The sequence below is a fragment of the Lemur catta genome, chromosome 13, assembly GCF_020740605.2.
Source record: "Lemur catta isolate mLemCat1 chromosome 13, mLemCat1.pri, whole genome shotgun sequence".
NCBI lineage: Eukaryota > Metazoa > Chordata > Mammalia > Primates > Lemuridae > Lemur > Lemur catta.
This window is the reverse complement of record NC_059140.1, coordinates 19,866,100-19,888,378: the sequence shown is the minus strand read 5'-3', so window position 1 is coordinate 19,888,378 and position 22,279 is coordinate 19,866,100. Positions and strand designations below refer to the sequence as shown.

The window sequence follows — 22,279 nt, the reverse complement described above, 5'->3', positions numbered from 1 at the left end:
TTCAGATAAAAGGATCCTCATTAACAGTGTTCTGTGCAAATTCCAAAAAGTTGGAAACTACCTAAATACCATTAACCAAAAGAATATTTTTTTTAAAAAATTGTATGTTATTCTTACAATGAAACATGGTTGTCCCTTGGTATCTGTGGGGAATGGGTTCCAGGGCCTCCCTCAGATATCAAAATCTGAAGATGCTCCAGTCCCTGATATAAGTGGCATATTTGCATGTAACCTGTGCACATGCCCCAGTATGAAAGTCCTCATCATGCTTTTCCCTAATCAGTAACCTACCCCTCCTCCCAAAGTTAACTACTATCCTGATTGCTGTCACCGCATTAGTTTGTACCATGTGATGTTGCTGTTTTTGTGGTCAGAAATGATAAAATAGTGACACTTTCACATGTGTAGCCTTTTTTCATTTACATAAATGGAATTAATTCAGTATATGTGCTTTTGTGTGTGACTTTTGTGAGCTTCATCTCCTAGTGGTAATTCATATGTATTGCTCAGTTCTATGAATTAGTATGCCATGTAACCATTTACTAGTAATGGATCTTGAGGTTATTTTAAGTTTTTGAATTTATGTTATAAACAATGCTGCCATGAACATTTTTGTGGATGTCTTAGTTACATGTACGTGCATTTTGGGGGCTATGTAGCTAGATGTGGGACTGCTGGGTCATAGGGTGTGGCTGTGTTCAGCTTTCACTGCCACCAGCAATGTTTGATGCACACACCCCCATCCACACTTGCTGTTGTCAGTCTTTAAAATTTTAGCCAGTCTGAAAGATATGTAGAGGCATCTCATTGTGGCTTTAATTTATGTTTCCCAGATTACTAATGAAATTGAACATCTTTTCATATGTTTATTTGCTATATGGATATCCTCTTCTTTGAAATGCTTTTTCAAATGTAAACATTTAAAGTAATCTCTCTTTTTTTTCTTTTCAATCTTAATGATTCTTTATATTTCTGGATATAAGCTTTTTTCATGTATATTGCAAATACTTTCTCTCCTTTCTTACTTGCATTTTTGCTTTCAATGATCAGGGTAGCAGTATAGTGGGTGTAATTCAAGGATTTTTTTTTCAATTATTGGCAAGACATTTAAGATAATCTATCTTAAGATATATAGATCAGAGTATATGTTTGATTATTTTTATCATGGTAAATAATATGCAGATTGAATCAAATGGTTAAAACTTTCAGTCTGTGAGAATATTTGTCACCCACCCCCACTCTTGTCTCTAGGAGCTCATGGGACACACGTAGCTAGTATAGCTGCTGGGCATTTTCCAGAAGAACCTGAAAGGAATGGGATAGCTCCTGGTGCTCAAATTCTTTCCATCAAGATTGGTGATACAAGGTTAAGCACAATGGAAACAGGCACAGGCCTCATAAGAGCTGTGAGTATTTGAGTTGTTGATTTAGAAGATTAATGATTAATGATCTTGGATATTTTTAGGTTTATAAAGTACTCCTGGTTTACTGAGAATACACTGAACTATATTTTGTGTACAGGACTTTGTTTTAAAAAGAAAAAAATGTATTTATTTCAAAATCATTTTTATTAAAAACTATTAGGATAAGGTTTTTTGGCTTAACCTTTGTGAAAAAATTATTTTATACTTGTCATTTCTAGTAAATCCCCTACTAAGCAATTTTGAGATACTTGTTACAAAAAAATTAGAAGTACCTCTTACCCAGCTTGTTTCATCAGACTAAGGGGAATGTAAAACCTCAACTAGTACTTCATTTTAACACACAAATTCTATTTTTACTTCAACTTGAGTGATTTTAGAATCTAGTAAGGACCGTTCTATTCCTTCTACCTCTAACTCCACCCACTCCATTCTGGAAATGTTAGTTTTTATTTTTTGACTATTATGTATCTCCTCTTACTTTTGTTTCTGTTTGTTTATAATGTTCAAACACATAGTGATATGCCTGGAAGTAATTTATAATTAGAATGAGATTGTCTCAGAAACTGTAGGATTATATATATACCTTTATTCTACTGCCTAGTCTGTTTCTGTAAATTGCTGTCTAAACTCTTAATCTGTTTAATAGATGATAGAAGTTATAAATCATAAGTGTGATCTTGTCAACTACAGCTATGGAGAAGCAACTCACTGGCCAAATTCTGGGTGAGTGTTTTTTCCTAGTCGTTAGCCATAGAAACTTAGCTGGTAAGGAGTTTTAAATGTTTTTCATAAATGGATTAAATGTCATGATGGAAAAAAGAACAGTCGCAGTGCTTAGATAATAACTGTATGTCTCCTGGGCCTCAGGCTCCCCTGCCCCCATTCCTGTGGTCATATCTTTGATGTTGTTTAGTGCCATTCATTGCACCGTGCCTGAAATTTTGATTGCAAGCATTCCTTTGCTGTCCATTGTAGCTCTTACTTGATTACTCCACCCTAACCCTTCTTCTGAGACTTGCAACCCACAGACCCTCCCTGGTACTTTTTCACTGTTAATCCACTGCATCTTCACCTCCTTCCCAGCCAGATTAGATCTGATGGTCCTTCCATCATTATAATTATTCATTTTATTAGCACCCTGAAGCTACATACCTGACAGACCCCCAGACTTGCTGTACCCTACAGTGACCTTGCACCTGATCTACAAAACTTCTGTTGGTTGTGTATATTCACTGTCTCCACATCTTCAGTGTCCATGTCTCCTTGATACATCCCAGTGTATCTCACACACCCCTCTTCTTCTTTGTCTTATCTTCAGTGTCTTTCTCTGCCAAACCCAGCATTGTGACCTTGACATTATGTTACTTTGCCTTTTTTCTTCATGGTAATAACTATTTGAAATTACTTTATCTCTAGTATTTACTTACTTATTGACAGTCTCTCCCCTACTCCCACCACCAAACCATGCAAATATACCCATTATCTGCTTTCTGAAGAATGTCTTATTAGAGTGGAAATTTTACCAAGCCAGACCCTGTAGTTTGCTGTTATCAAATTACTTAATTTTCTCAAATAACTGGTACTGGGTTTCTTGGGAGACATCACCTTACTGATGTTGTAACATGCACCCTATCATCCTCAGTCATTTCATTCTTTAATGCAATCTTGCCACATCTGTCACTTTATTGTCTTAGTTACGTACATGTATTTCTTTCTCTCCTTCTTTGTTATTCATCCTTTTAAATTCTTCTTTCTCTAATATGTTTTCCTTGCCCGGATATTCAAGCTTATAATTTGGAAGAGTCCTGTGGCCCTACACCTTTTTTATATTAGCTCCATTTTCTTCTTCATTGTTATCTAACTTCATCTCTTTTAATATCGAATAGTTTTTCTAGTTTACTGTCAAGCTCTAACCAGATTTCTTATATTTGAAAATCTTATTCCTAGGTTTTTCCTAGTGTTCTAATTTACTGTTGCCCTAAAGGTTGTTCTTTTAGTCAGACAATTCCTACTCACAAATATGTAGAGTAATCATCTGAGGAGTTTCTTCTGAATACTTTATGTTAAGTGGGGTATGGAAATGAAACACCTATTGCCACAGTCACTGCTAAGATTTTAGTATTGTAGTATATTTTCCCGTATATATTAAATTTGGCATCTAGCGTTTTTCCCACATTTAATCTGTCCTCATGACTCCTCTATGCTAAAACCCATCTGGAGTGTATCACTTAGAATGGCTGTATCATGTTCCACCAAGGGTGTAAGTGCCAAAATTTATGTACTCGTATATTTGAACAAGATTTTGGTACTATAAACACTTTGGGAATAGCGGCAGAATGTTTATAGTTTGAGTATGTCTGCTGAGCGATTCTAATGTACACTCCTTTATTTATAGTTACTGTTCAGTTCTACAATTTAGAACCCATATTTTAGTTTGTTTTATGAGATAAACTATATTTGAAAATTTTTTCACATTATATTATATATTATAATGTATTTCTTGAAAAATGAGACAGTTTATATGTTCAAAGGAATTCTCTCTTTTTCAGGAGAATTTGTGAAGTAATTAATGAAGCAGTGTGGAAGCATAATATAATTTATGTTTCAAGTGCTGGAAATAACGGTCCATGCCTTTCTACAGTCGGTTGTCCAGGTGGAACTACATCAAGTGTGATAGGTTAGTTTCCTGTTTTAGAAATAGATTTGTTTAAAAACAAGCAAACAAAAAATGACAGTTAAACAAATGTTAATTTTATTTCCACTGCATGTAAGATACTGGTAGACCTTAACTGTGTCCTCAGGAAATTTACAGTCTCGTATGGGAACCAGAATATCTCGAGTTTATTGTAATTTAAAGTAGACTGGAGAAAGTAGTTTAATAGCGGTACAGATGATACTTTTAGATACGTTATTATATTTAATACACTAAATAATTTTGGAAGATAGTTATTTTTATACCCAAAAGCAAAGTACTTAGTATAAAGTCTGGTACATAGTAAACTTCCTTGTTTCCTTATTAAATTTCATCTTTCTGTTTTATAAAACAGGACTAGCGTAGAGAGGTTAAGCAATTTACCCCAGTGAACAGTAGATTTAGAATTAAGATACACATTTGGCTTTCTTTTGTTAATGATAAAATTCATTCCACAGGTGTTGGTGCTTATGTTTCTCCTGATATGATGGTTGCTGAGTATTCGTTGAGAGAGAAATTGCCTGCAAATCAATATACATGGTCTTCTAGGGGGCCGAGGTAGGTGCAAGTAGTACAAGGACCATTACATGTATTTGGTTAAACTTTACATTATTGGGAAGGGCAGAATTTTAGATGATGTTTCCTTCTATTGGCTTTTAATTTTTTCAATATCTTCATTTTGATTAGCAGTCTCATCTCAGGGACAGATAATTAAATAAAATAATTGCTTCATTGTTAGGTGGATAACATAACTATTCTGAGTATAGATTCTTATGGCTGTATTCATAATCCTTTATTTATGAGGATCTAAAGAAAAAGTCAGGAATCCTTAAAAAGTAGTGATGGCCTTGTTTTAAATAATTTTGATATTTGAACTTAGTTGGTAACAAAATCCCTAAGCTTTTGTAAAGCATCACAGTATAGGGCCTGCATACCAGTGTTCATGTTTTTAAGTTATGACCTGCTTTGAACAATTTTGGGTGAGCAAAATTGTAAGCAAATTGCTAAGTAAGCAAATTCTGATTGGCAAATGAAGTTCATCTGTTTTGGTTCCCTAAAACCTTCTATGAACTATATTTATCTGATTCCAGGAATTGGTTATCTTTCTCGAGGTATATTAAGTCCGAATTTATATAATCCCTCATTATGACATCAGTGGTACAGGCACCTTGTGAAAAATAAAGCCTATTTTAATTCATCTCTACTTCTTTGGAGTTAATTTAGAAAAAGAATAGACTTTGAATTCAGTTCAGCAGATACTTTAGTGCCTGCAGCAGGCAAGGCATAAATGAACAGTTTGTGATCTGAATTCAAAATGTCATTTTGGGATGATGAGACTACAGAGGTAGGAGCAATCACTTGGACCCTTCATGGAGGAGATGGTATTCAAGTTGGTCTTGAAGGATGGATAGGATGTTGAGAGACAGATATGCTAAGAATTAACATGAAACCAAAGATAAGCAGGTTTTAGTGTAAAGTTTTGGAGGAAATAACTAGGAGTTGGGTGTGTGTAAGTATAAAAGAGGTAGTAGGGAATATTGGAAGATAAAATGAGGAAAATTGGTTGGGATCAGATCAGATGTGATAATGTTATATTCAATTCTATGAATTACAAATACTTTCCTAGTCTTCTCTAAGGTAATTTGCTTTTTAAAGAATAAATTTGCAGTTTTTTATAAACTGTCATTGAAAACAATAAGGCCGTGGTTGATCAGAAAGCTTCGCCTTATACCATCTCCATAGACCACCCTTGTCAGCCCAGCTAACATCGCTGGATAAGAGTGACTGGGAAGGAGAGTGGAAAATTAGCAAAAATTTGTTTTATGTTCAGTTAATAAAAGTATCAAATTAATAAACTTAATTCTCGGCCGGGCACGGTGGCTCATACCTTTAATCCTAGCACTCTGGGAGGCCCAGGTGGGAGGATCGTTTGAGTTCAGGAGTTCGAGTCCAGCCTGAGCAAGAGAGAGACCCTGTCTCTACTAAAAATAGAAAGAAATTAGCTGGACAACTAAAAATATATAAAAAAATTAGCTGGACATTGTGGCGCATGCCTGTAGTCCGAGCTACTCGGGAGGCTGAAGCAGAAGGATTGCTTGAGCCCAGGAGTTTGAGGTTGCTGTGAACTAGGCTGATGGCATGGCACTGTAGCCTAGGCAACAGAGTAAGACTCTGTCACAAAAAAATAAAATAAAAACTAAACTTAATTCTCTTCTAAAATTGATTTTGAAATTTTAAGTTTTGTCTTATAGTTAATGAAGAACAAAGTATTAGAGAATGTTTAAACCAGCGTTTGCCAATCTTATTTGCCGTAGAACATTTAAAGAATTATGTTAAGAAAACACCAAGGAGTTCATAAATTATGGGAGAAGCTGGGATTAAAGCAGATAATGATTCACAAACCAAATGTTCTCAGAATTGGGAGAATTTATTTCATGTTTACTATATTTGAAACATGAATTATTGCGAACTGTTTGGTTTAATTATTATACAGTATAAAATATGTAAAACATTGACTAATGATCACTGCACAGTGTGTTCTGTACTCTTTGAAAAACACTGCCTCTTGGCCTGCACTGACTGTCAGACATGCAGCATTTACATCCAGGTGTCTGCAAGTGTGGCATATTTCTTTTTCTTTTTTTTTTTTTTTAATTTTTTTAAATTTCAGCATATTATGGGAGTACAAATGTTTAAATTACATATATTTATAGCATATTTCTTAATGACATATTACCAAATAATGTCTACATAAACAGATTTTGAATTTGATGTTTTTGAATTGTATATTGTAATTTAGAAGAAAATATCACTGGTGTTTTTAAATTTTAAGGAAACACTTATTTACATTTCATCCAACTCATTTTTCTAGCACTGATTTAAATACCTAGAAATACTTTGATTTGCCACTTTAACAGTCTAGTAGAAAATTAATAAAGAGCAATAGGAATTGGTCAGTTCGAATTCATGTCTCTCTTTATGAAGTTTGCCATGTGAAAAAAAAAAAGAATTCATGACTCTTCTAGTTATTTTTTTCCAATTATAAAATACCCATTTCTCATTATGAACATCATTAAGCAATATAGATGGTGCAAACAAGAAAGTAAAAATCACCCTAAATCTCATTATCTGTGATACGTATGGGTGACGTTTTGATGAACATCTTTTTTGTCATTCTCGTGTGCATAAATGGGAGATCTCACTATTTAGGCACTTTTATAACCTACTTTTGTCACTCAGCAATACGTCGTGAACATCTTTACAGGTCAACAGGTTTTTTTACCTAATATTGGTTCTAAGATCTTCACTAAAAGGGGTGCCACCAACCCATTTCAAATTGCATTGTTGTCAGCTCTCTGTAAAAAATGTGAAACCAAATTAATTGCCCTAGGATTGATTCCTAGTCAGGAACAAAAATAGTTCACTCAGTTAGGGGAAAAATGATTGAGGGAGAGTCTAGCAACCTCTAGGGAATTTATGGCCACTTTTCCAGGGAGGAGAAAGTATGCTGATATGTTATTTCTTTACTTAGGACAGAGGACAGAGCTTGTGTTGGATGAGAATGTGATCACGAACCTTGAGGGCTTTATCTCATTAGACTTTGCTTAGCCGAAGCCCTTAATTAGGCAGTCCTGTTAGACTTGAGTTGTCTAGTATGCCAGCCACCATTCACATGAGGTTAGTCTGAATTGAGATGTGCTTTAAGTATAAAATGTACACCAGATTTTGAAGGTTTAGTACAGAAAAGGATGTAAACTCTTTTTTTCCTATCAATTATGTGTTGAAATAATATTTCAGATGTGTCTGGTTAAATAAAATGTATTATTTAAAATCTTGTTTTTCAAAGTGTGGCTTTAGAAAGTTTAAAATTACATTATGTGGCCTACATTATATTTCTGTTGTACAATGCTATATTAAATTTAAAGGGAAGTCTACTTATTACAGATAAGAGAGAAGTACTTTAATTAAGGAGTCTGAGCAATGACACTCATTTATTTTCTCTCTGTAAATATATCTGACACCCTTTGACCTGTCACACACGTAAGCCCAGACACACAGATTTCTGTTCACTTATAAGGAAAAAAATAAATGCTGCATATGGGGAAATAGCTATAGTGGGTACGTTTTCCTCATTGATTTTCCATAATAGTATCTTTGTCATTATTTGTAATGACTGCAAATGGTCCATAGTATTGTACTATAATTGATTTGACCAGTAGCCGCCTTAAGAATGTTCAAGTGTCCCCAACTTTCACCACCATACGCAAACTTCAATGGCTTTCTTTTTAGTGCTGATGGGGCCCTTGGCGTGAGTATCAGTGCACCAGGAGGAGCCATTGCCTCTGTTCCTAACTGGACATTGAGGGGGACTCAGCTAATGAATGGGACGTCTATGTCTTCCCCTAATGCGTGTGGAGGTATTGCCCTGATACTTTCAGGTAAGGACAGTTGCTTATTATTCTCTTACCTTATTGCAGACCAATATTTTTGTTTTCTGAAGTTCTCTAGGGAAAAACATGTGGTAGAATTGGTAATGTCCTAGGGCACAAAGTAAAGTTTAAGGTAGAAAGTAATTAATATAATAATGACAGTTTGAATCTGTCTTCATTCATTCAGCAATATATTTATTGGCTGTCTACTCTTAATGACTATCAAGCAGTATTTTAGCTCTGGGACTAAATTATTGTATAAAACATCAAAAAACTGCCCACGTGGAGTTTATTATAGTTAAGGGAGACAGACTTTGAACAAAATAAATAACCGTTATGTTACACATCAGAAGTCAAATGCTGTGGAGCAAAATGAAGTACAAAGGGAAGTAGGGATTTTTAGGGTGGTGTGCAGTATTAAATAGGGTGTCATCGGGGTCAACCTAGGACTCAGAGTCAGGATAGCCAAGCTGTTGTGAAGCTCCCACCTCAAAAATGTCCCTCTTCCAGTTGTCTCTCCCCTGCCTCCTTTATTCACCCCTTTCCTTAACCATCATAGCTCTCTCCTCTGCTCACCACATCTCCCCAAAGTGGTCCATTCACGCTGGTGCCACAGAACTACCAACACAAGCCAGTGATTATATACCACTTACTTAGAAGCCCTTGTCAATTCCACATCATTTACCAGATTGAGTCCAAACTCTTAGGATAATAATCCCTGATGTGACTCTACCCAGTGTCTAGTCCTATTCAACCTCACCAAATATCTTAAGGTCTCTCGTGCCTCCATCTTTGGGTATACTGCTTTCTCTGCTTGGAAGTCCTTTCTGTCATTTTTTTGGCCTTGCAAACTCCTATACGTTCTATAAAACCCAACTCATCTGTCATTTCCTCTGATGGAGCTTCACTTTTTTAAGTTTCTCACTGACAAAATTGGTCACTTTCTTGATTTGCTCTTTTAGCATCATTGTTTCCATGCTTGTGTTGTTTATTTCTTAAAATATCATAGTTTAGTTTGATGAGTTCTGGAGAGAAGAATGGTATAGTAATCATCTTTTATCTCTAACAACAGTCAAGATAACAAGGCTTACAAATTGATGGCCTCCATGTTTTTCCCAACCTGGCTGTATCCTAGAATCACCTGGGAAGCTTGTAATAAACAGGAATTCCTGGGATCCAGTCCTCGAAGGTTCTGCTTTAATTGGTCTGTCATGAGATCTCAGCATCCTTTTTGCTTAAGTCACCCAGGTGTTTATAATGTGCAATTGTGTTGAAGACCACTGACTGCCAACAACCATGTTCTTTTAAAGAAAATGTTTTTAAAGAAAAATGTCAGTCCAGTGCCTTTAGGTGTGTGATTGTACATTTATATTACCTCTGCATAACCTGCGTTAATGCCACTGCAAAATGGACATGGAGTGACTTTTGTGGAGTGAAGTCTCAGTGTGATGCAAGCAGTTTGACTCAGACTGTTCAGGTCACTTTGAAAAGAGATTAAAAAATGAGTGTTGAAACACAAGACATTAAAACCAGAGAGTCTGCATGTCATCATACTGGTTCGGGGGAACTAGAGTTTCAGATAGTGAATTCTCTATCACTGCTTTTCTTGTTTTTGTTTTTTAATTTTAGGTCTGAAAGCTAATAATGTTGACTATACAGTGCACTCAGTCAGAAGAGCTCTAGAAAACACTGCAGTGAAAGCTGACAATATAGAAGTATTTGCCCAAGGACATGGTATTATTCAGGTATTGTTGCTTGTATGAAAAATGGGTTGGAAAACATCATTAAGATAATGTCTTAGATGTTACTGAATAATATTTTCTATTATAGCAGTGATTCAGTGTATCTAAATTGTAGATTCTATGGCCATAGTAGAACTATAAGTAGAAAGGATACAAAAGCAAACTTTATAGTTACAGATAAATTCGTTGCACTAAGATGGAGAAATATAACAGATGGAGGCCATGTAGAGGTTGGAAATTCAAAGGAGAGAAGGTCAAAAACTGGTCAGTCATAATGGTCACAGGGATCATCAGTTCTTAAATTTGATCGTGAGAACAGTGTGACTAAAGAGCAGAGTGGAAGATGCAACTGGTGTCTAAAAATATAAAATTGTCCTCTTAGTTGGGGTAATGGGTGGTTTAGAGAGGTTGGGTGTGGAAACTTTTTGTTTGCACTTGCTTGAACTGAAATCAAGTGGATTGAAAAATTGCAACAAAATATTTTCTTGACTTCAGCCATTTATATTCTCTTAATTAGGTTGATAAAGCCTATGACTACCTCGTTCAGAATACATCATTCGCTAATAAATTAGGTTTCACTGTTACTGTTGGAAACAACCGTGGCATCTACCTCCGAGATCCTGTCCAGGTGGCTGCACCTTCAGATCACGGTGTTGGCATTGAACCTGTATTTCCAGAGAACACAGGTCAGATATAGGCTGCGATAAGCTGAAAGATTCACATTTGTGGTTTGAATGATAATCACAATAGGGAAATGCTGTTTGGGCCAGTGTTCTGAAAAGAAAGCATGAATTTACAATATGACTATTTTAAATCTTATAGATTCAAGGGAAAATAGTAGAGCAGTTTGGGGTCCCAGTTCAATAGCAGTGCAATTAACATCTTGACTACTGAGGAAAAACTGTAGAGTGGGCCTTCAGTAACCTATATTTTTATTACATTGTAGATAATAAGACATCAAATTATTTTTCTTTCCCACTCAACTGCTTGGGTAGAAGATAGAGCTTTCAGTTGGAAAGTGGAAAGTAGAAGCAGCCAGGGAGAATTGCAGCTCAATTAGGTATAAACAAAAGTAGTCTTCACTTTGTATTTGGTAGTCTTCATTCAGTCGAATGCTATTATCTGCACACAGTAATGAAAAATATCCACTAAAATGTATTTTAAGGTCATACCAGTGTTTGGTGAAAGTATGATTGGATCATGATTGTACTGAAACGTAAGGAAGATTCTGTGACTGTTTTATTTAAGCCATGTTTTGGGTACTTTTACAGTCAATTAAACTAAGTTGCTGAATGTTTTTGAGAGACGACAACTTTTTAAAATGGAAGAAAAGGAAAAAAATACTAATTTTTAACTTTTGGTCTTTTTAATGCCAGAAAACTCTGAAAAAATATCCCTTCAGCTTCATTTAGCTTTAACTTCAAATTCATCTTGGGTTCAGTGTCCCAGCCATTTGGAACTCATGAATCAATGTAGACACATAAACATACGTGTGGATCCCAGGGGCTTAAGAGAAGGATTGCATTATACAGAGGTATTGACATGTCTTCACTTTTACTTTCTTTACTCTTTAAAATGTTTAAAAGTTAAAAATAAACTATCCCAAGTATATTTATAATGTATTGCTTTCTTGTTAAGAAACAGCTAGACCTTTTTACTTCCAAAATTTTACTGCTCTTCTGGTATGTCTGTATCCATTTAAGCAGTGAAGTACATTAAGAATGTCATGTCGGCCAGGCGCAGTGGCTCACGCCTGTAATCCTAGCACTCTGGGAGGCCGAGGCGGGTGGATCGTTTGAGCTCAGGAGTTCGAGACCAGCCTGAGCAAGAGCAAGACCCCCGTCTCTACTAAAGATAGAAAGAAATTAGCTGGACAACTAAAAATATATAGAAAAAATTAGCCGGGCATGGTGGCGCATGCCTGTAGTCCCAGCTACTCAGGAGGCTGAGACAGGAGGATTGCTTGAGCCCAGGAGTTTGAGGTTGCTGTGAGCTAGTCTGATGCCACGACACTCTAGCCTGGGCAGAGCGTAGACTCTGTCTCAAAAATAAATAAATAAATAAAAATGTCATGTCCTTTTGTGAGGCAGCAAAGGGAGAGAGAATTGGTACAGCAGAACCTTTTTACTTAGGTCATTGTTTAGTCAGCTAATCCTGGCTGCAGTTACCTTTAAATACTCAGATGTCTAAAGCATCTATTAAACAGTAGTTTTAAGTAAGCATAGAACAGTATGTCTACCTCCAAAGTTGTCTGTAATACTAATTTGAGCTGATTTTCAGTTGAGAGTAATTAAAATTATTTATTTTGTATTTGATGCCTCATTTCCCCTTTAGTCTGAATTAGAGATTGTTATACATGTATTTGTTTGGTCTGTTTGCTGTTGTGTGATTTAGTGTTGGGAAATTGGTATCATCTTGTACTTAGGACCTTTAACTTTTAAGATTGAATTAATTTATTCTGTGAAAAGATTATACTTTTTTTTCCCCTCTTTTAAAAGTTTGTTTATGGATATTGAAAGGTACATTTCTTTTTTCGAGGTATGTGGCTATGATATAGCATCCCCTAATGCAGGTCCTCTGTTCAGAGTTCCGATCACCGCAGTTATAGCAGCAAAGTAAGTAACGGGTTATTCACAGTTTACTGTTACATTGCAGTTTTCAATGGCTATGGAGTAGTATAGACTTTTAATGGATCACTGGTCCAGAACTAAGTATCTGGGATGTAGTCTTAATTCTGCTACTGGCTAGCATTTTCAGGTGGTGTGAGTCAGCCATATCATTCCTTGTTAACTGTGAGAACGAGTGATGGCACTTGGCATCTGCCCTGCTCTTCCATCAAAACTGTCAGGGTTACTGATGACCTCTTCATTGCCCAATTGAGAGGATAGCTCAGCTTTCATCTTACCCAGTTCCTCTGCAGGGTTTGACAATATTACTTTATCCCCTTCCATCCCTGCTTTTTTTGTTTCAGTGTGTCTGGGGTTATTCTTTTCTCCTGGTTCTTCCACTTTTCTAGGCATTTAATGTTTCTAGGCTTCTAAGTTTCCATCTTATCCACCCTGGGGCCATGAAATCTGATCATTTTACTTCCTGCTTAAAATATTTCAGTAGCACTTCCAAGGATCAGATTCAAGCTTCTTAAAATAGTTAACAATGATCCCTTGTAATTATAGCCCCAGCCAGTGTTTCCTGTCATTCCATGCAACAAATTACACATTTTAACCAACTCACTGATTCTGATACTCCAAGTTTCCTTGGGATTTGTGCATTTGTACAGCTGATTCCTTGGCTTTGATTGCCTGTCTTTTAACTCACTGACCAGGCACATTCCTGTTCCACCCTGGATAAAGGGAGTCTCTTCTTTCTGCCTCGTGGCATTTTCTACATGCCCCTGAACAGACATTAGCTAATATGTTATAACTTTTTAATTAATTTATGCCATTTGATTGTGCGACCACTGAAGACACAGGGTCTGTATTTTACTCCTTCCTACATGGAGCCTGTTATACAGTATGTACAAAGCAAAGCAAATTGTTTAGTAGATGAATGGTGAGATTGGAAGTATGAGAGTACTGGAAACAAGTGAAAGTTCTAAGTTAACAATTTCTGTTGAATTTGTTATTTGGGCAAATACTAAGTATGTAACAGGTCTAAGCCCATGAGAAACATAGGTTGAAATTGAGTACATTAAACTTAAAAGGTGGCATACACATGGAAAAATTGCACAACAGTTAAATTCTCAGCCATATATTCCCTCAAAGCCCAGTAGGAATTTAGACAAGGTAATTTATAAGACCTTCAGGAATCAGCTGATATATCATCTCCTTCAGAAAGCATTCCTAGGTTCCTTTTGAATGAACAAGTATATTCTTCACCCATTTCCCCCTAATGCTTACTGTCTACCAGCAGCATCTTATGTTAAATGCCTCTGATGGTTTTTCTCTCCCCACTAGGTTGTCTAGGGCAAAGGCTCAGGTTTTCTTCATTGTTATATTTGTAGCTCCCGATAACAGTGCCTCCTGTATAGTAGGCACTCATTAAACGTTTGTCATACAGGCAAGAATTTGTCTCTAGAATCTACTTAGTTTCCATGGCATGTGGTTATACATTTGACCTTTATGTTTCATTGATTGCTTACAAAAATGCTTCGAAAGTAGTTTGTCTTTCTTCTTTACTATTTTACAGCATGGGAGCATTTTGAAGCTACAAGAGGGACTTAATTTAAAACCAGTCTTATAGCAGTAAGACAGTATCAGTGACACAAAACATTACCCTTGATTTTAATATCTAGGACTCACTATCATTCGGAATCTGGTAATTGGAAAATTCTGTGAATGTTATAAAATTCCTTTAACAAAAAAGAGCTTTTTTTATAGTGTGTGTGTATGTATGTATCTTACAAATTATAAAATAGACAAGTAGAAAGAATTATCTAATATCAAGAGGTTATCTTTGTTAGCATGTTGCAAAAACTGGATGTTTGTGCATACGGTTTTGTAACCAGCCTTTAAGTCCCCGTGTTTATTCTAGTGAACTGTTCTTTTATATTTATTCAATAAAATCTAGAGTACCAGTGGGCTTACTATAAATATAAAGCTGTTTTATGAGAGAATCACATTTAATAATTTATTTTTATTTTCAGAGTAAATGAATCATCACATTATGATGTAGCCTTTACAGATGTACACTTTAAACCTGGTCAAATTCGAAGGCATTTTATTGAGGTTCCTGAGGGTGCAACATGGGCTGGTAAGTAAAATAAAGTCTGTCTTGACCACTTATCTCCATGTACATTCTATCTGTATGAAGATTTATGTGAAGTTTATTCATTAGCAACACATACTTTTCTCATACCTTGGATTTACTGTTAGATTTAAATTTTTTTTTAAATCTAGTATTATTTTGCATTGGCTCATACAGCATATTATCTAGGCCATCTTAAGATTTGTTTTTTTTTAAAAATGCTACAAATCTATTTAACCAGAACAGCTGTTGCTTAAACATGAAACTGTCAAACTTCTAGAATTTTAGAAATGGAGTTTCAATCTTTGAAGCTCTGTAAACAAATTGAAAGTTCATAAAAGATTTTCACTTTCGTGTCTCTGAAATTTTGAGAGTAAATGATTAGTTAAAATAATGCTATTGAATTATACATTACAGTCCTATGAAAGTAATCATGTCATGCTTTTATAAAAGGGTATGGATATACCATATTTTCCTTCACAAGTTCTATGTCCTAATTATGTAATTCAGAAGTCAGTGTTGGGGGTGGGGAATGTAAGCTGTCAGAGCTCACTCACATTGATAGAAAGAAAGAAATGTGGGCAATCAAAAAAGTGTCACCCAATTTAAATTAGTAGCCAACCTTATCGATACTTCTTGGGTTGGGGCCCTCTGCTAGGCGCTTTACACAGATTATATCTCATCTAGTCCCATCAGAATCTATGAGGTAGATAGGTGCCATTAGTAAAAATGGCTCATATTTGACTTAGGAATGTATTTTTATACTCATATGCAAATACAGATGTATTTACATCTAAGAGCTTATTAAAAATGAAATAATGAAATCATACGAGAGCTAGTTTGGGAAGAGCTAATTGTCTTTGTGGTTCCCCATACCGTCTTCTGGCCATCTGTCTATATGCAGTCCGTCTGTCCGTCACTTGATAGCACAGGAAATGGAAGACTATTCTTGTTGTGTACAACTGGGTAAGGGCAAAATAATGAATAGCAAAAGCTGAGAGTTAAATCAACAAATTGAACAGGGTCCAGTATAGCCTGTTAATATGCACACTGGGTAACAATGGAGCTGTTGAAGCTGATAGCCTTCTGTGGATAATCTGGACTCACTTGTTAAACATCTTTATATGTACCATCTGTGTGCCAGGCCCTTTTCAAAGGGCTATGATGGTGAGCTACATAGAAAAGAACCCTGCTTCTAGAGACCTCTTCTCCTAGGAAGTGCCTGAGGAGCATCTAATCCAAACCGCTTACTTATTTTGCAGTTAAGAGAGCCTGGAATACAGGAAGGCACCATGGAGTAGTAGTGAGGCATGGGCTGTGGACACTGACAAGTCTAGGTTCCAATCCAGACTCTGCCATACACTAATGATTACCTGGGGCCAGTTTCTTAATTATCTGAACTTCTGTTTGAACTATAAATACTGTTTATTCTCCTGTTGAAAGGATTAGAGATTTTATAAAGTCCTTGGTTCATAGCTCATCCATGTTGAGATTATATTCATACACTTGACAGTTTTTCAAAGGGCTACAGTCGAAAGTGCTGCATTGAACATCTCTGTGGTGTCATTCACACAGGGCCCCTTGAAGTTTTATAGCTCAAGGTTCTGGTAAAATGTACATGGGTAATTAATACTAAAGAATAAAAATCTGTGGTTAATGGTGAATTGAAATTGTTTAGTGGTAAATGTCAGTAATTATGATACCCTAATTATGATTTATTTAGGTAAGTATTGAAAATAGTTTTTTAAATAATTTATCAAATGATCTAGAATGGAAGTAGCTTAGAGCATTTAACAGTCTTAGATTAGAAATCCACAGATGATTTCTGTTTCAAATAATTAGAAATAGTGTGGTAACATTAGATTAGATTTTGTATTCTTAGCAACTGACGAGATTTCAAAAGCTCTGTGCCCACTTGGCTTTGTGAACCAGTGGATTGAGCCTTGCTTCAGTTCCCTTGAATTAAAGCAGGTATTCTTTAGATAAGTTGCTGATCTTGCTTCACAATGATTTTGGCTTCTTTCCAGCTCTGTCTCAGAGTAAAGCTAAGCACATGTAATTCTCATGGTCATACTTTCTAGATGCAAACAGGACACAAGAGGGAGACACTAGGAAAAGTTATTAATGAAGTTGAATAAATAGGTACTAATGGAATTGAGGCATGACAACACATTATAATCCTCTATATCAGGAATTGATTGGTTTTCAGTTAAAACAAGAAGGGATTTTAAAAGGTACCTATTTAAGATAATACTGTGTGCATCTGTGGACAGCTGCTGTTTCCTGGTGTTTGTAGCATGGTGGTGGTTCATTTTTATACCAATTTATTTCCCAAAGAAAATCTTATACCTTTCTAGCTTTATTAATATTCTGTTGATTCTTTTAAAGGAAGTTTTCGTATTTCCTTTGAATACCCTTTTATTTTTGATATAATGTTCCCTAATCAAGTAGAAATTATTAAAACTACTGTATGTCCATTTTAAGTCTTAACAGTTTAAAACTTTGCTTCTTTCCCTGTTATTTTAGAAGTTACAGTGTGTTCATGTTCTTCTGAGGTGTCAGCCAAGTTTGTTCTTCATGCAGTACAGCTTGTGAAGCAAAGAGCATATCGAAGTCATGAATTCTATAAGTTTTGTTCCCTCCCAGAAAAAGGAACACTGACTGAAGCTTTTCCTGTCCTAGTAAGTTTAATTACAATTTGAAATTCTAAAATAATTATTTTCCTTTTTGATACGGGCTAAGACTAAGTATTTGAATTTGATTTTATAGTTTCTATTCAGAGCACATTGGAACTGTATGTTTTGTTAATGTCCAAAAATGAAGTAGGAAGATAGGAAGTCTAATTAGGGTACTTGAAACCTGTTGAAGGTAAATATTCATCTCTTTAATTTTTGAATAATTTAGTCAAAGAAAAGTGCTAGTCTGGTAGATTGTGATACCTCATAATTTAGACCCTGATTTAGATTGCTTCCTCATTGCAAAATAGATTATTTCGTTCTTTAAGACTTTTCTGTATGTCAGTTATTTTATAATACTCTGTTGTTAAGAATCTATGAGGATAAGTTGCTGCTGTTTCATGTCTAAGTTTAATCTCAAATAATGTGAGATCTCCCTCTTATTTCTGGTGCTAGAAGTGATGACTAGCCTTTTTTCCACAGAAGGTGAAGGTACTGATGTTCTTTCCTAAACTTCTACTTTTTGTTTTCTGTTGGTTGTGTGATTTTTTTCCCTTTATCTCTTGTGTTTCTGGTTACTTTCATTTGTGTTCTTCTATGGATCGTTGTTACATGATTCATCTTTTTAAACTTTCTAATTCACTGATTACTAGAAAATTTGATTTAAAACTTAGTGCTAAAACACTTAGTGATTTTTAAAACAGTTTGTCCTTATTTTATTATTTTTATTTTTTAATAAGAATAATGTGACCATGCAGTCATCTCTGAGCCCAAAACTCAACTGTGGCTATTGAATATAACTTACAGAGTTACAGTACCCTTTCTCTTGTCATTATTCTTAATTATTTTTCTCTTGGTCTTAATTTTTTATTCCATCTTATTTTTCACCATTATTTTATTGTGCTTTCAAAAGCTGCCTCAGATCTTTCATGACAAAAAGTATAAGATTATGGGCAAATATATAGTTAAATACCTACATCCTATCTATGCAACTGTGATTTGTCTCTTAGCATAGCTGATAAAAGTTCTTTGCATTTTCTTACTACAAATAGGAAAGTTTAAAAGCATAGAATTGCTCTAAAACAGCTAATATTTATATTCCATATTTTATAATTTATTTTTTTGCAGGGTGGTAAAGCAATTGAATTTTGCATTGCTCGCTGGTGGGCAAGTCTCAGTGATGTCAATATTGATTATACCATTTCTTTCCATGGGATAGTGTGTACTGCTCCTCAGTTAAACATTGTAAGTTCTACAACATTTACATCATATTTAATGTCAACTATTTTTATTATTGACAAGTAATTTCATTGGTTTGATTTAAACTGTAATGGGGAAATCTTTTTTAAAAGTTTAAGAAAGTAATGTGATAAATATCCTTTGTAGCATGCATCTGAAGGAATCAACCGTTTTGATGTTCAGTCCTCCTTGAAATATGAAGATCTGGCTCCCTGCATAACCTTGAAGAGCTGGGTCCAAACACTACGGTACCATTCCATATTTTAGGGGCTACAAATAGTGAATATTGATTGAGGGGAATCTCTTACACTTTTTGAAAAGAGTTTTTTTTAAATCCATCTGAATGTTGGAGATGAGAATGTATCTTTGCAGGTCTCTGGGAGGCAGCCCCAGGAGCAACTTCTAGCCTCACTGTCCCACCTGACCAGCACAAGCTGGTTAAGTATAATGGATAGATAGTCCATCCCAGTCAAGCCTACTTAGGATCAGTGGGCATTAACCTTTTTATTTCTTGCCAGAAAATAACCAGTTAACATTCCCTGTGACATTACTTTCTGAATCTTTGTCCAGTCCTTTTCAGAAACTGCAGTACTAAAAAGTTTTATTGAATGGTAGAAACTTAAGTACTGTAGTCTGCTGTTGGTGCCTCAGCAGCCCCCTTTATGAAAGCAAGGCACCTTGACCTATGTTCACACACTCACTATGGTAGAAAGATACCTGATTTTTATTGTTTAATTTGACCTTAACTCATATCAGCATGAAGCCTAGTAATAAGTACATTAAGATAACCAATTCAGGATAGTAGTCAGTGACACAATAATGTGTAAAGATATACTGCCTTCTAGAATTAGCAATAAAACTTAAGACTTCAACTTTTGAAGCAGGTATATCCAGTTTCTGTCATCTTAATGTTTTCCCCCAAAATCTCAAAATTAGAGCTAAATTTAAAGTAGACTATTAAGTTTTATCAACATTTCAAACTGTATTTAAAACTTATTTTCCCAGTCTCAGTGTTTTCCTTTATAAAATCTGTACCTTAATAACTTGCTTCAGAGGACTCCTAAAAGTAAATAAATACCATTCACTCAGTCAAGATGAGGGCTGAGTGTGGTCCCTGGTGTGTGGTGAGCAGCACCAGGGAGCTAGGGTGGCCTAGCTGGGGTGGGCTATGTTGTGCATGGGTAGTGCTGTCAGCAGTTTAGATAGAAAGGTTCAGATCAAAACTTGTCCTTCAACGCTGTTAGAGATTGTCACCCTAATGTTGGGATTTGGTTGTGTTAAGAGCTATTTGTTGGCACTTGAAAATGTTTTTATCATGAAAAGATTACCTTTGTAATATTTATTGTGAGGTTTAAACTGTATTGCTATGGTTCAGTCAATAAAGAATTATATGTTACTAATTAAAATATTATGAAGTATACTGAAAAGGACAATTTTCAGAAATGCTCATCTGTCATTTTATAAATTTTGTTACTTACGCTTTTATTTGTCTAATTCAATGAACTGTTAAATCAGTTATGTGATTCCCTCATTACAGGCCAGTGAGTGCAAAAACAAAACCTTTAGGATCAAGGGATGTTTTGCCAAATAATCGTCAACTTTATGAGATGGTCCTGACATACAACTTTCATCAGGTAAGTGTTTACCTAATAAAGTATACCCTTATGATGAATTTCTGTGTTTATGGTTCATAAAATCAGAAGTAGAAAGTATATATATGAGATACATAAGTAAGTGGAATCAAGTAATTAATATGGAATTAATTTGATCTTACTCTTTAGGAAATTATAATTTATGATTATCTAAGTACCATTCAGGTGTGAAGTCACAAAGTATAATTTAGTGGTGACCTGGCTTTGAGCCTTAGTTTTTATAATCACTAATACTGATACCTGGCCAGAGGTGCCATCTGATCCAGGGACAGTTAGATGTCTCAGAAATACCACATGCCTTTTGGTCATGGTGCTGGGCCTGCCTGCTTTCTGTGAAGCAGGCATCAGGACAGGGAAAGATCAGAATAGCTCCTAGGTGGGAAGAGTGGTAAAAGTAATTGAGACCAGTGGAAATGCTGGATGGAAGAATTTTGTAGGACTGATGAGACTTCAATAAAACTGTTGTTGAAACATAGTATCAATTTGGTTTTAATGTTAGGGAGATGATTGATTTCAATAAATTGTCACATTTCAAATTTATGAAGTCATTAGAGGTCCTAATAAATATATATTACTTATTAATGAATAAAGATAGCTAGATTTGTATTTTTAAAACTCTATAAAAGTGTCTTTTATTAGTGCCAAAATACTAGATGTTCTACATTTCACAATTTTTTTAGCATGAGAAAGTATTTTTAATATTTTTAAATGAAAAAGTCTGATGTCAATAACAGTATTGAAAATCTGTTTTAGAAATCATGTGTTACCCGGCCGGGTGTGGTGGCTCACACCTGTAATCCTAGCACTCTGGGAGGCCGAGGCAGGAGGATTGCTTGAGCTCAGGAGTTCAAGACCAGCCTGAGCAAGAGTGAGACCGTGTCTCTACTAAAAATAGAAAAAATTAGCTGGGTGTGGTGATGCACACCTATAGTCCCAGCTACTTGGGAGGCCGAGGCAGAAGGATTGCTTGAGCCCAGGAGTTTGAGGTTGCTGTGAGCTAGGCACTTTAGCTTGGGCAACAGAGCAAGACTCTGTCTCAAAAAAAAAAAAAACAAAAAACAGTTCATACCATGTCAAGTAATCATTCTTATTTTTTTTTATAGCCTAAGAGTGGAGAAGTAACTCCAAGCTGCCCACTACTTTGTGAATTATTGTATGAATCAGAATTTGACAGCCAGCTGTGGATTATTTTTGACCAGAACAAAAGACAGATGGGCTCAGGCGATGCCTATCCACATCAGGTATAAGATTCTCTGAAATTTTTAGAATTAACAGAAGCTGTTTCCTGAACTAATGAAACTCTAATTTCTTGTTATAGTAATATTCATATTTTTTTAAATGCCATAGTTTTACATTTAGTACTTTTTAAACATCAGAATATTTGTTATTTATTGTAGTTGTTGAACAGATTGTGACAACTTTTTCTGTCATGTAGTTGTGATGAATCATGTTTTGGGGAAGAGGACAAAGAATGCTTGCAGACACTGATCAGGATGGCTTTTTGTTTATAGCTTTTCTCCTTCCTACATGTATTGCTTCCACCTGTCTGAAGGTGGAAAGCAAATCATCAGACAGATGTGAGCACCTTGAAATGATCCCAGGTCTGAATAGGATAAAGAGAACACTATAGCAGTGGCCCTGTGTCTTCAGTTTATTAGTACTTTCAAATTTACTTCTTCCTT

General features: G+C 35.4%; 1 protein-coding gene across 4 annotated transcripts in view; it reads left to right on the top strand.

Moving 5' to 3' along the window:
- The window catches only part of TPP2 (tripeptidyl peptidase 2), a 72,809-nt gene that overhangs the window by 26,498 nt on the left and 24,032 nt on the right, over positions 1 to 22,279 (top strand). For all 4 annotated transcript variants that reach the window (XM_045567543.1, XM_045567544.1, XM_045567545.1 and 1 more), the window contains 15 exons: positions 1,252 to 1,406; positions 2,071 to 2,147; positions 3,974 to 4,101; positions 4,575 to 4,674; positions 8,407 to 8,555; positions 10,176 to 10,291; positions 10,806 to 10,974; positions 11,665 to 11,822; positions 12,827 to 12,903; positions 14,931 to 15,037; positions 17,558 to 17,712; positions 18,835 to 18,951; positions 19,093 to 19,193; positions 20,483 to 20,579; positions 21,701 to 21,838. In XM_045567543.1, coding sequence (XP_045423499.1) covers positions 1,252 to 1,406; positions 2,071 to 2,147; positions 3,974 to 4,101; positions 4,575 to 4,674; positions 8,407 to 8,555; positions 10,176 to 10,291; positions 10,806 to 10,974; positions 11,665 to 11,822; positions 12,827 to 12,903; positions 14,931 to 15,037; positions 17,558 to 17,712; positions 18,835 to 18,951; positions 19,093 to 19,193; positions 20,483 to 20,579; positions 21,701 to 21,838 — 1,844 coding nt within the window. The remainder of the gene's footprint in view (positions 1 to 1,251; positions 1,407 to 2,070; positions 2,148 to 3,973; positions 4,102 to 4,574; positions 4,675 to 8,406; positions 8,556 to 10,175; positions 10,292 to 10,805; positions 10,975 to 11,664; positions 11,823 to 12,826; positions 12,904 to 14,930; positions 15,038 to 17,557; positions 17,713 to 18,834; positions 18,952 to 19,092; positions 19,194 to 20,482; positions 20,580 to 21,700; positions 21,839 to 22,279) is intronic.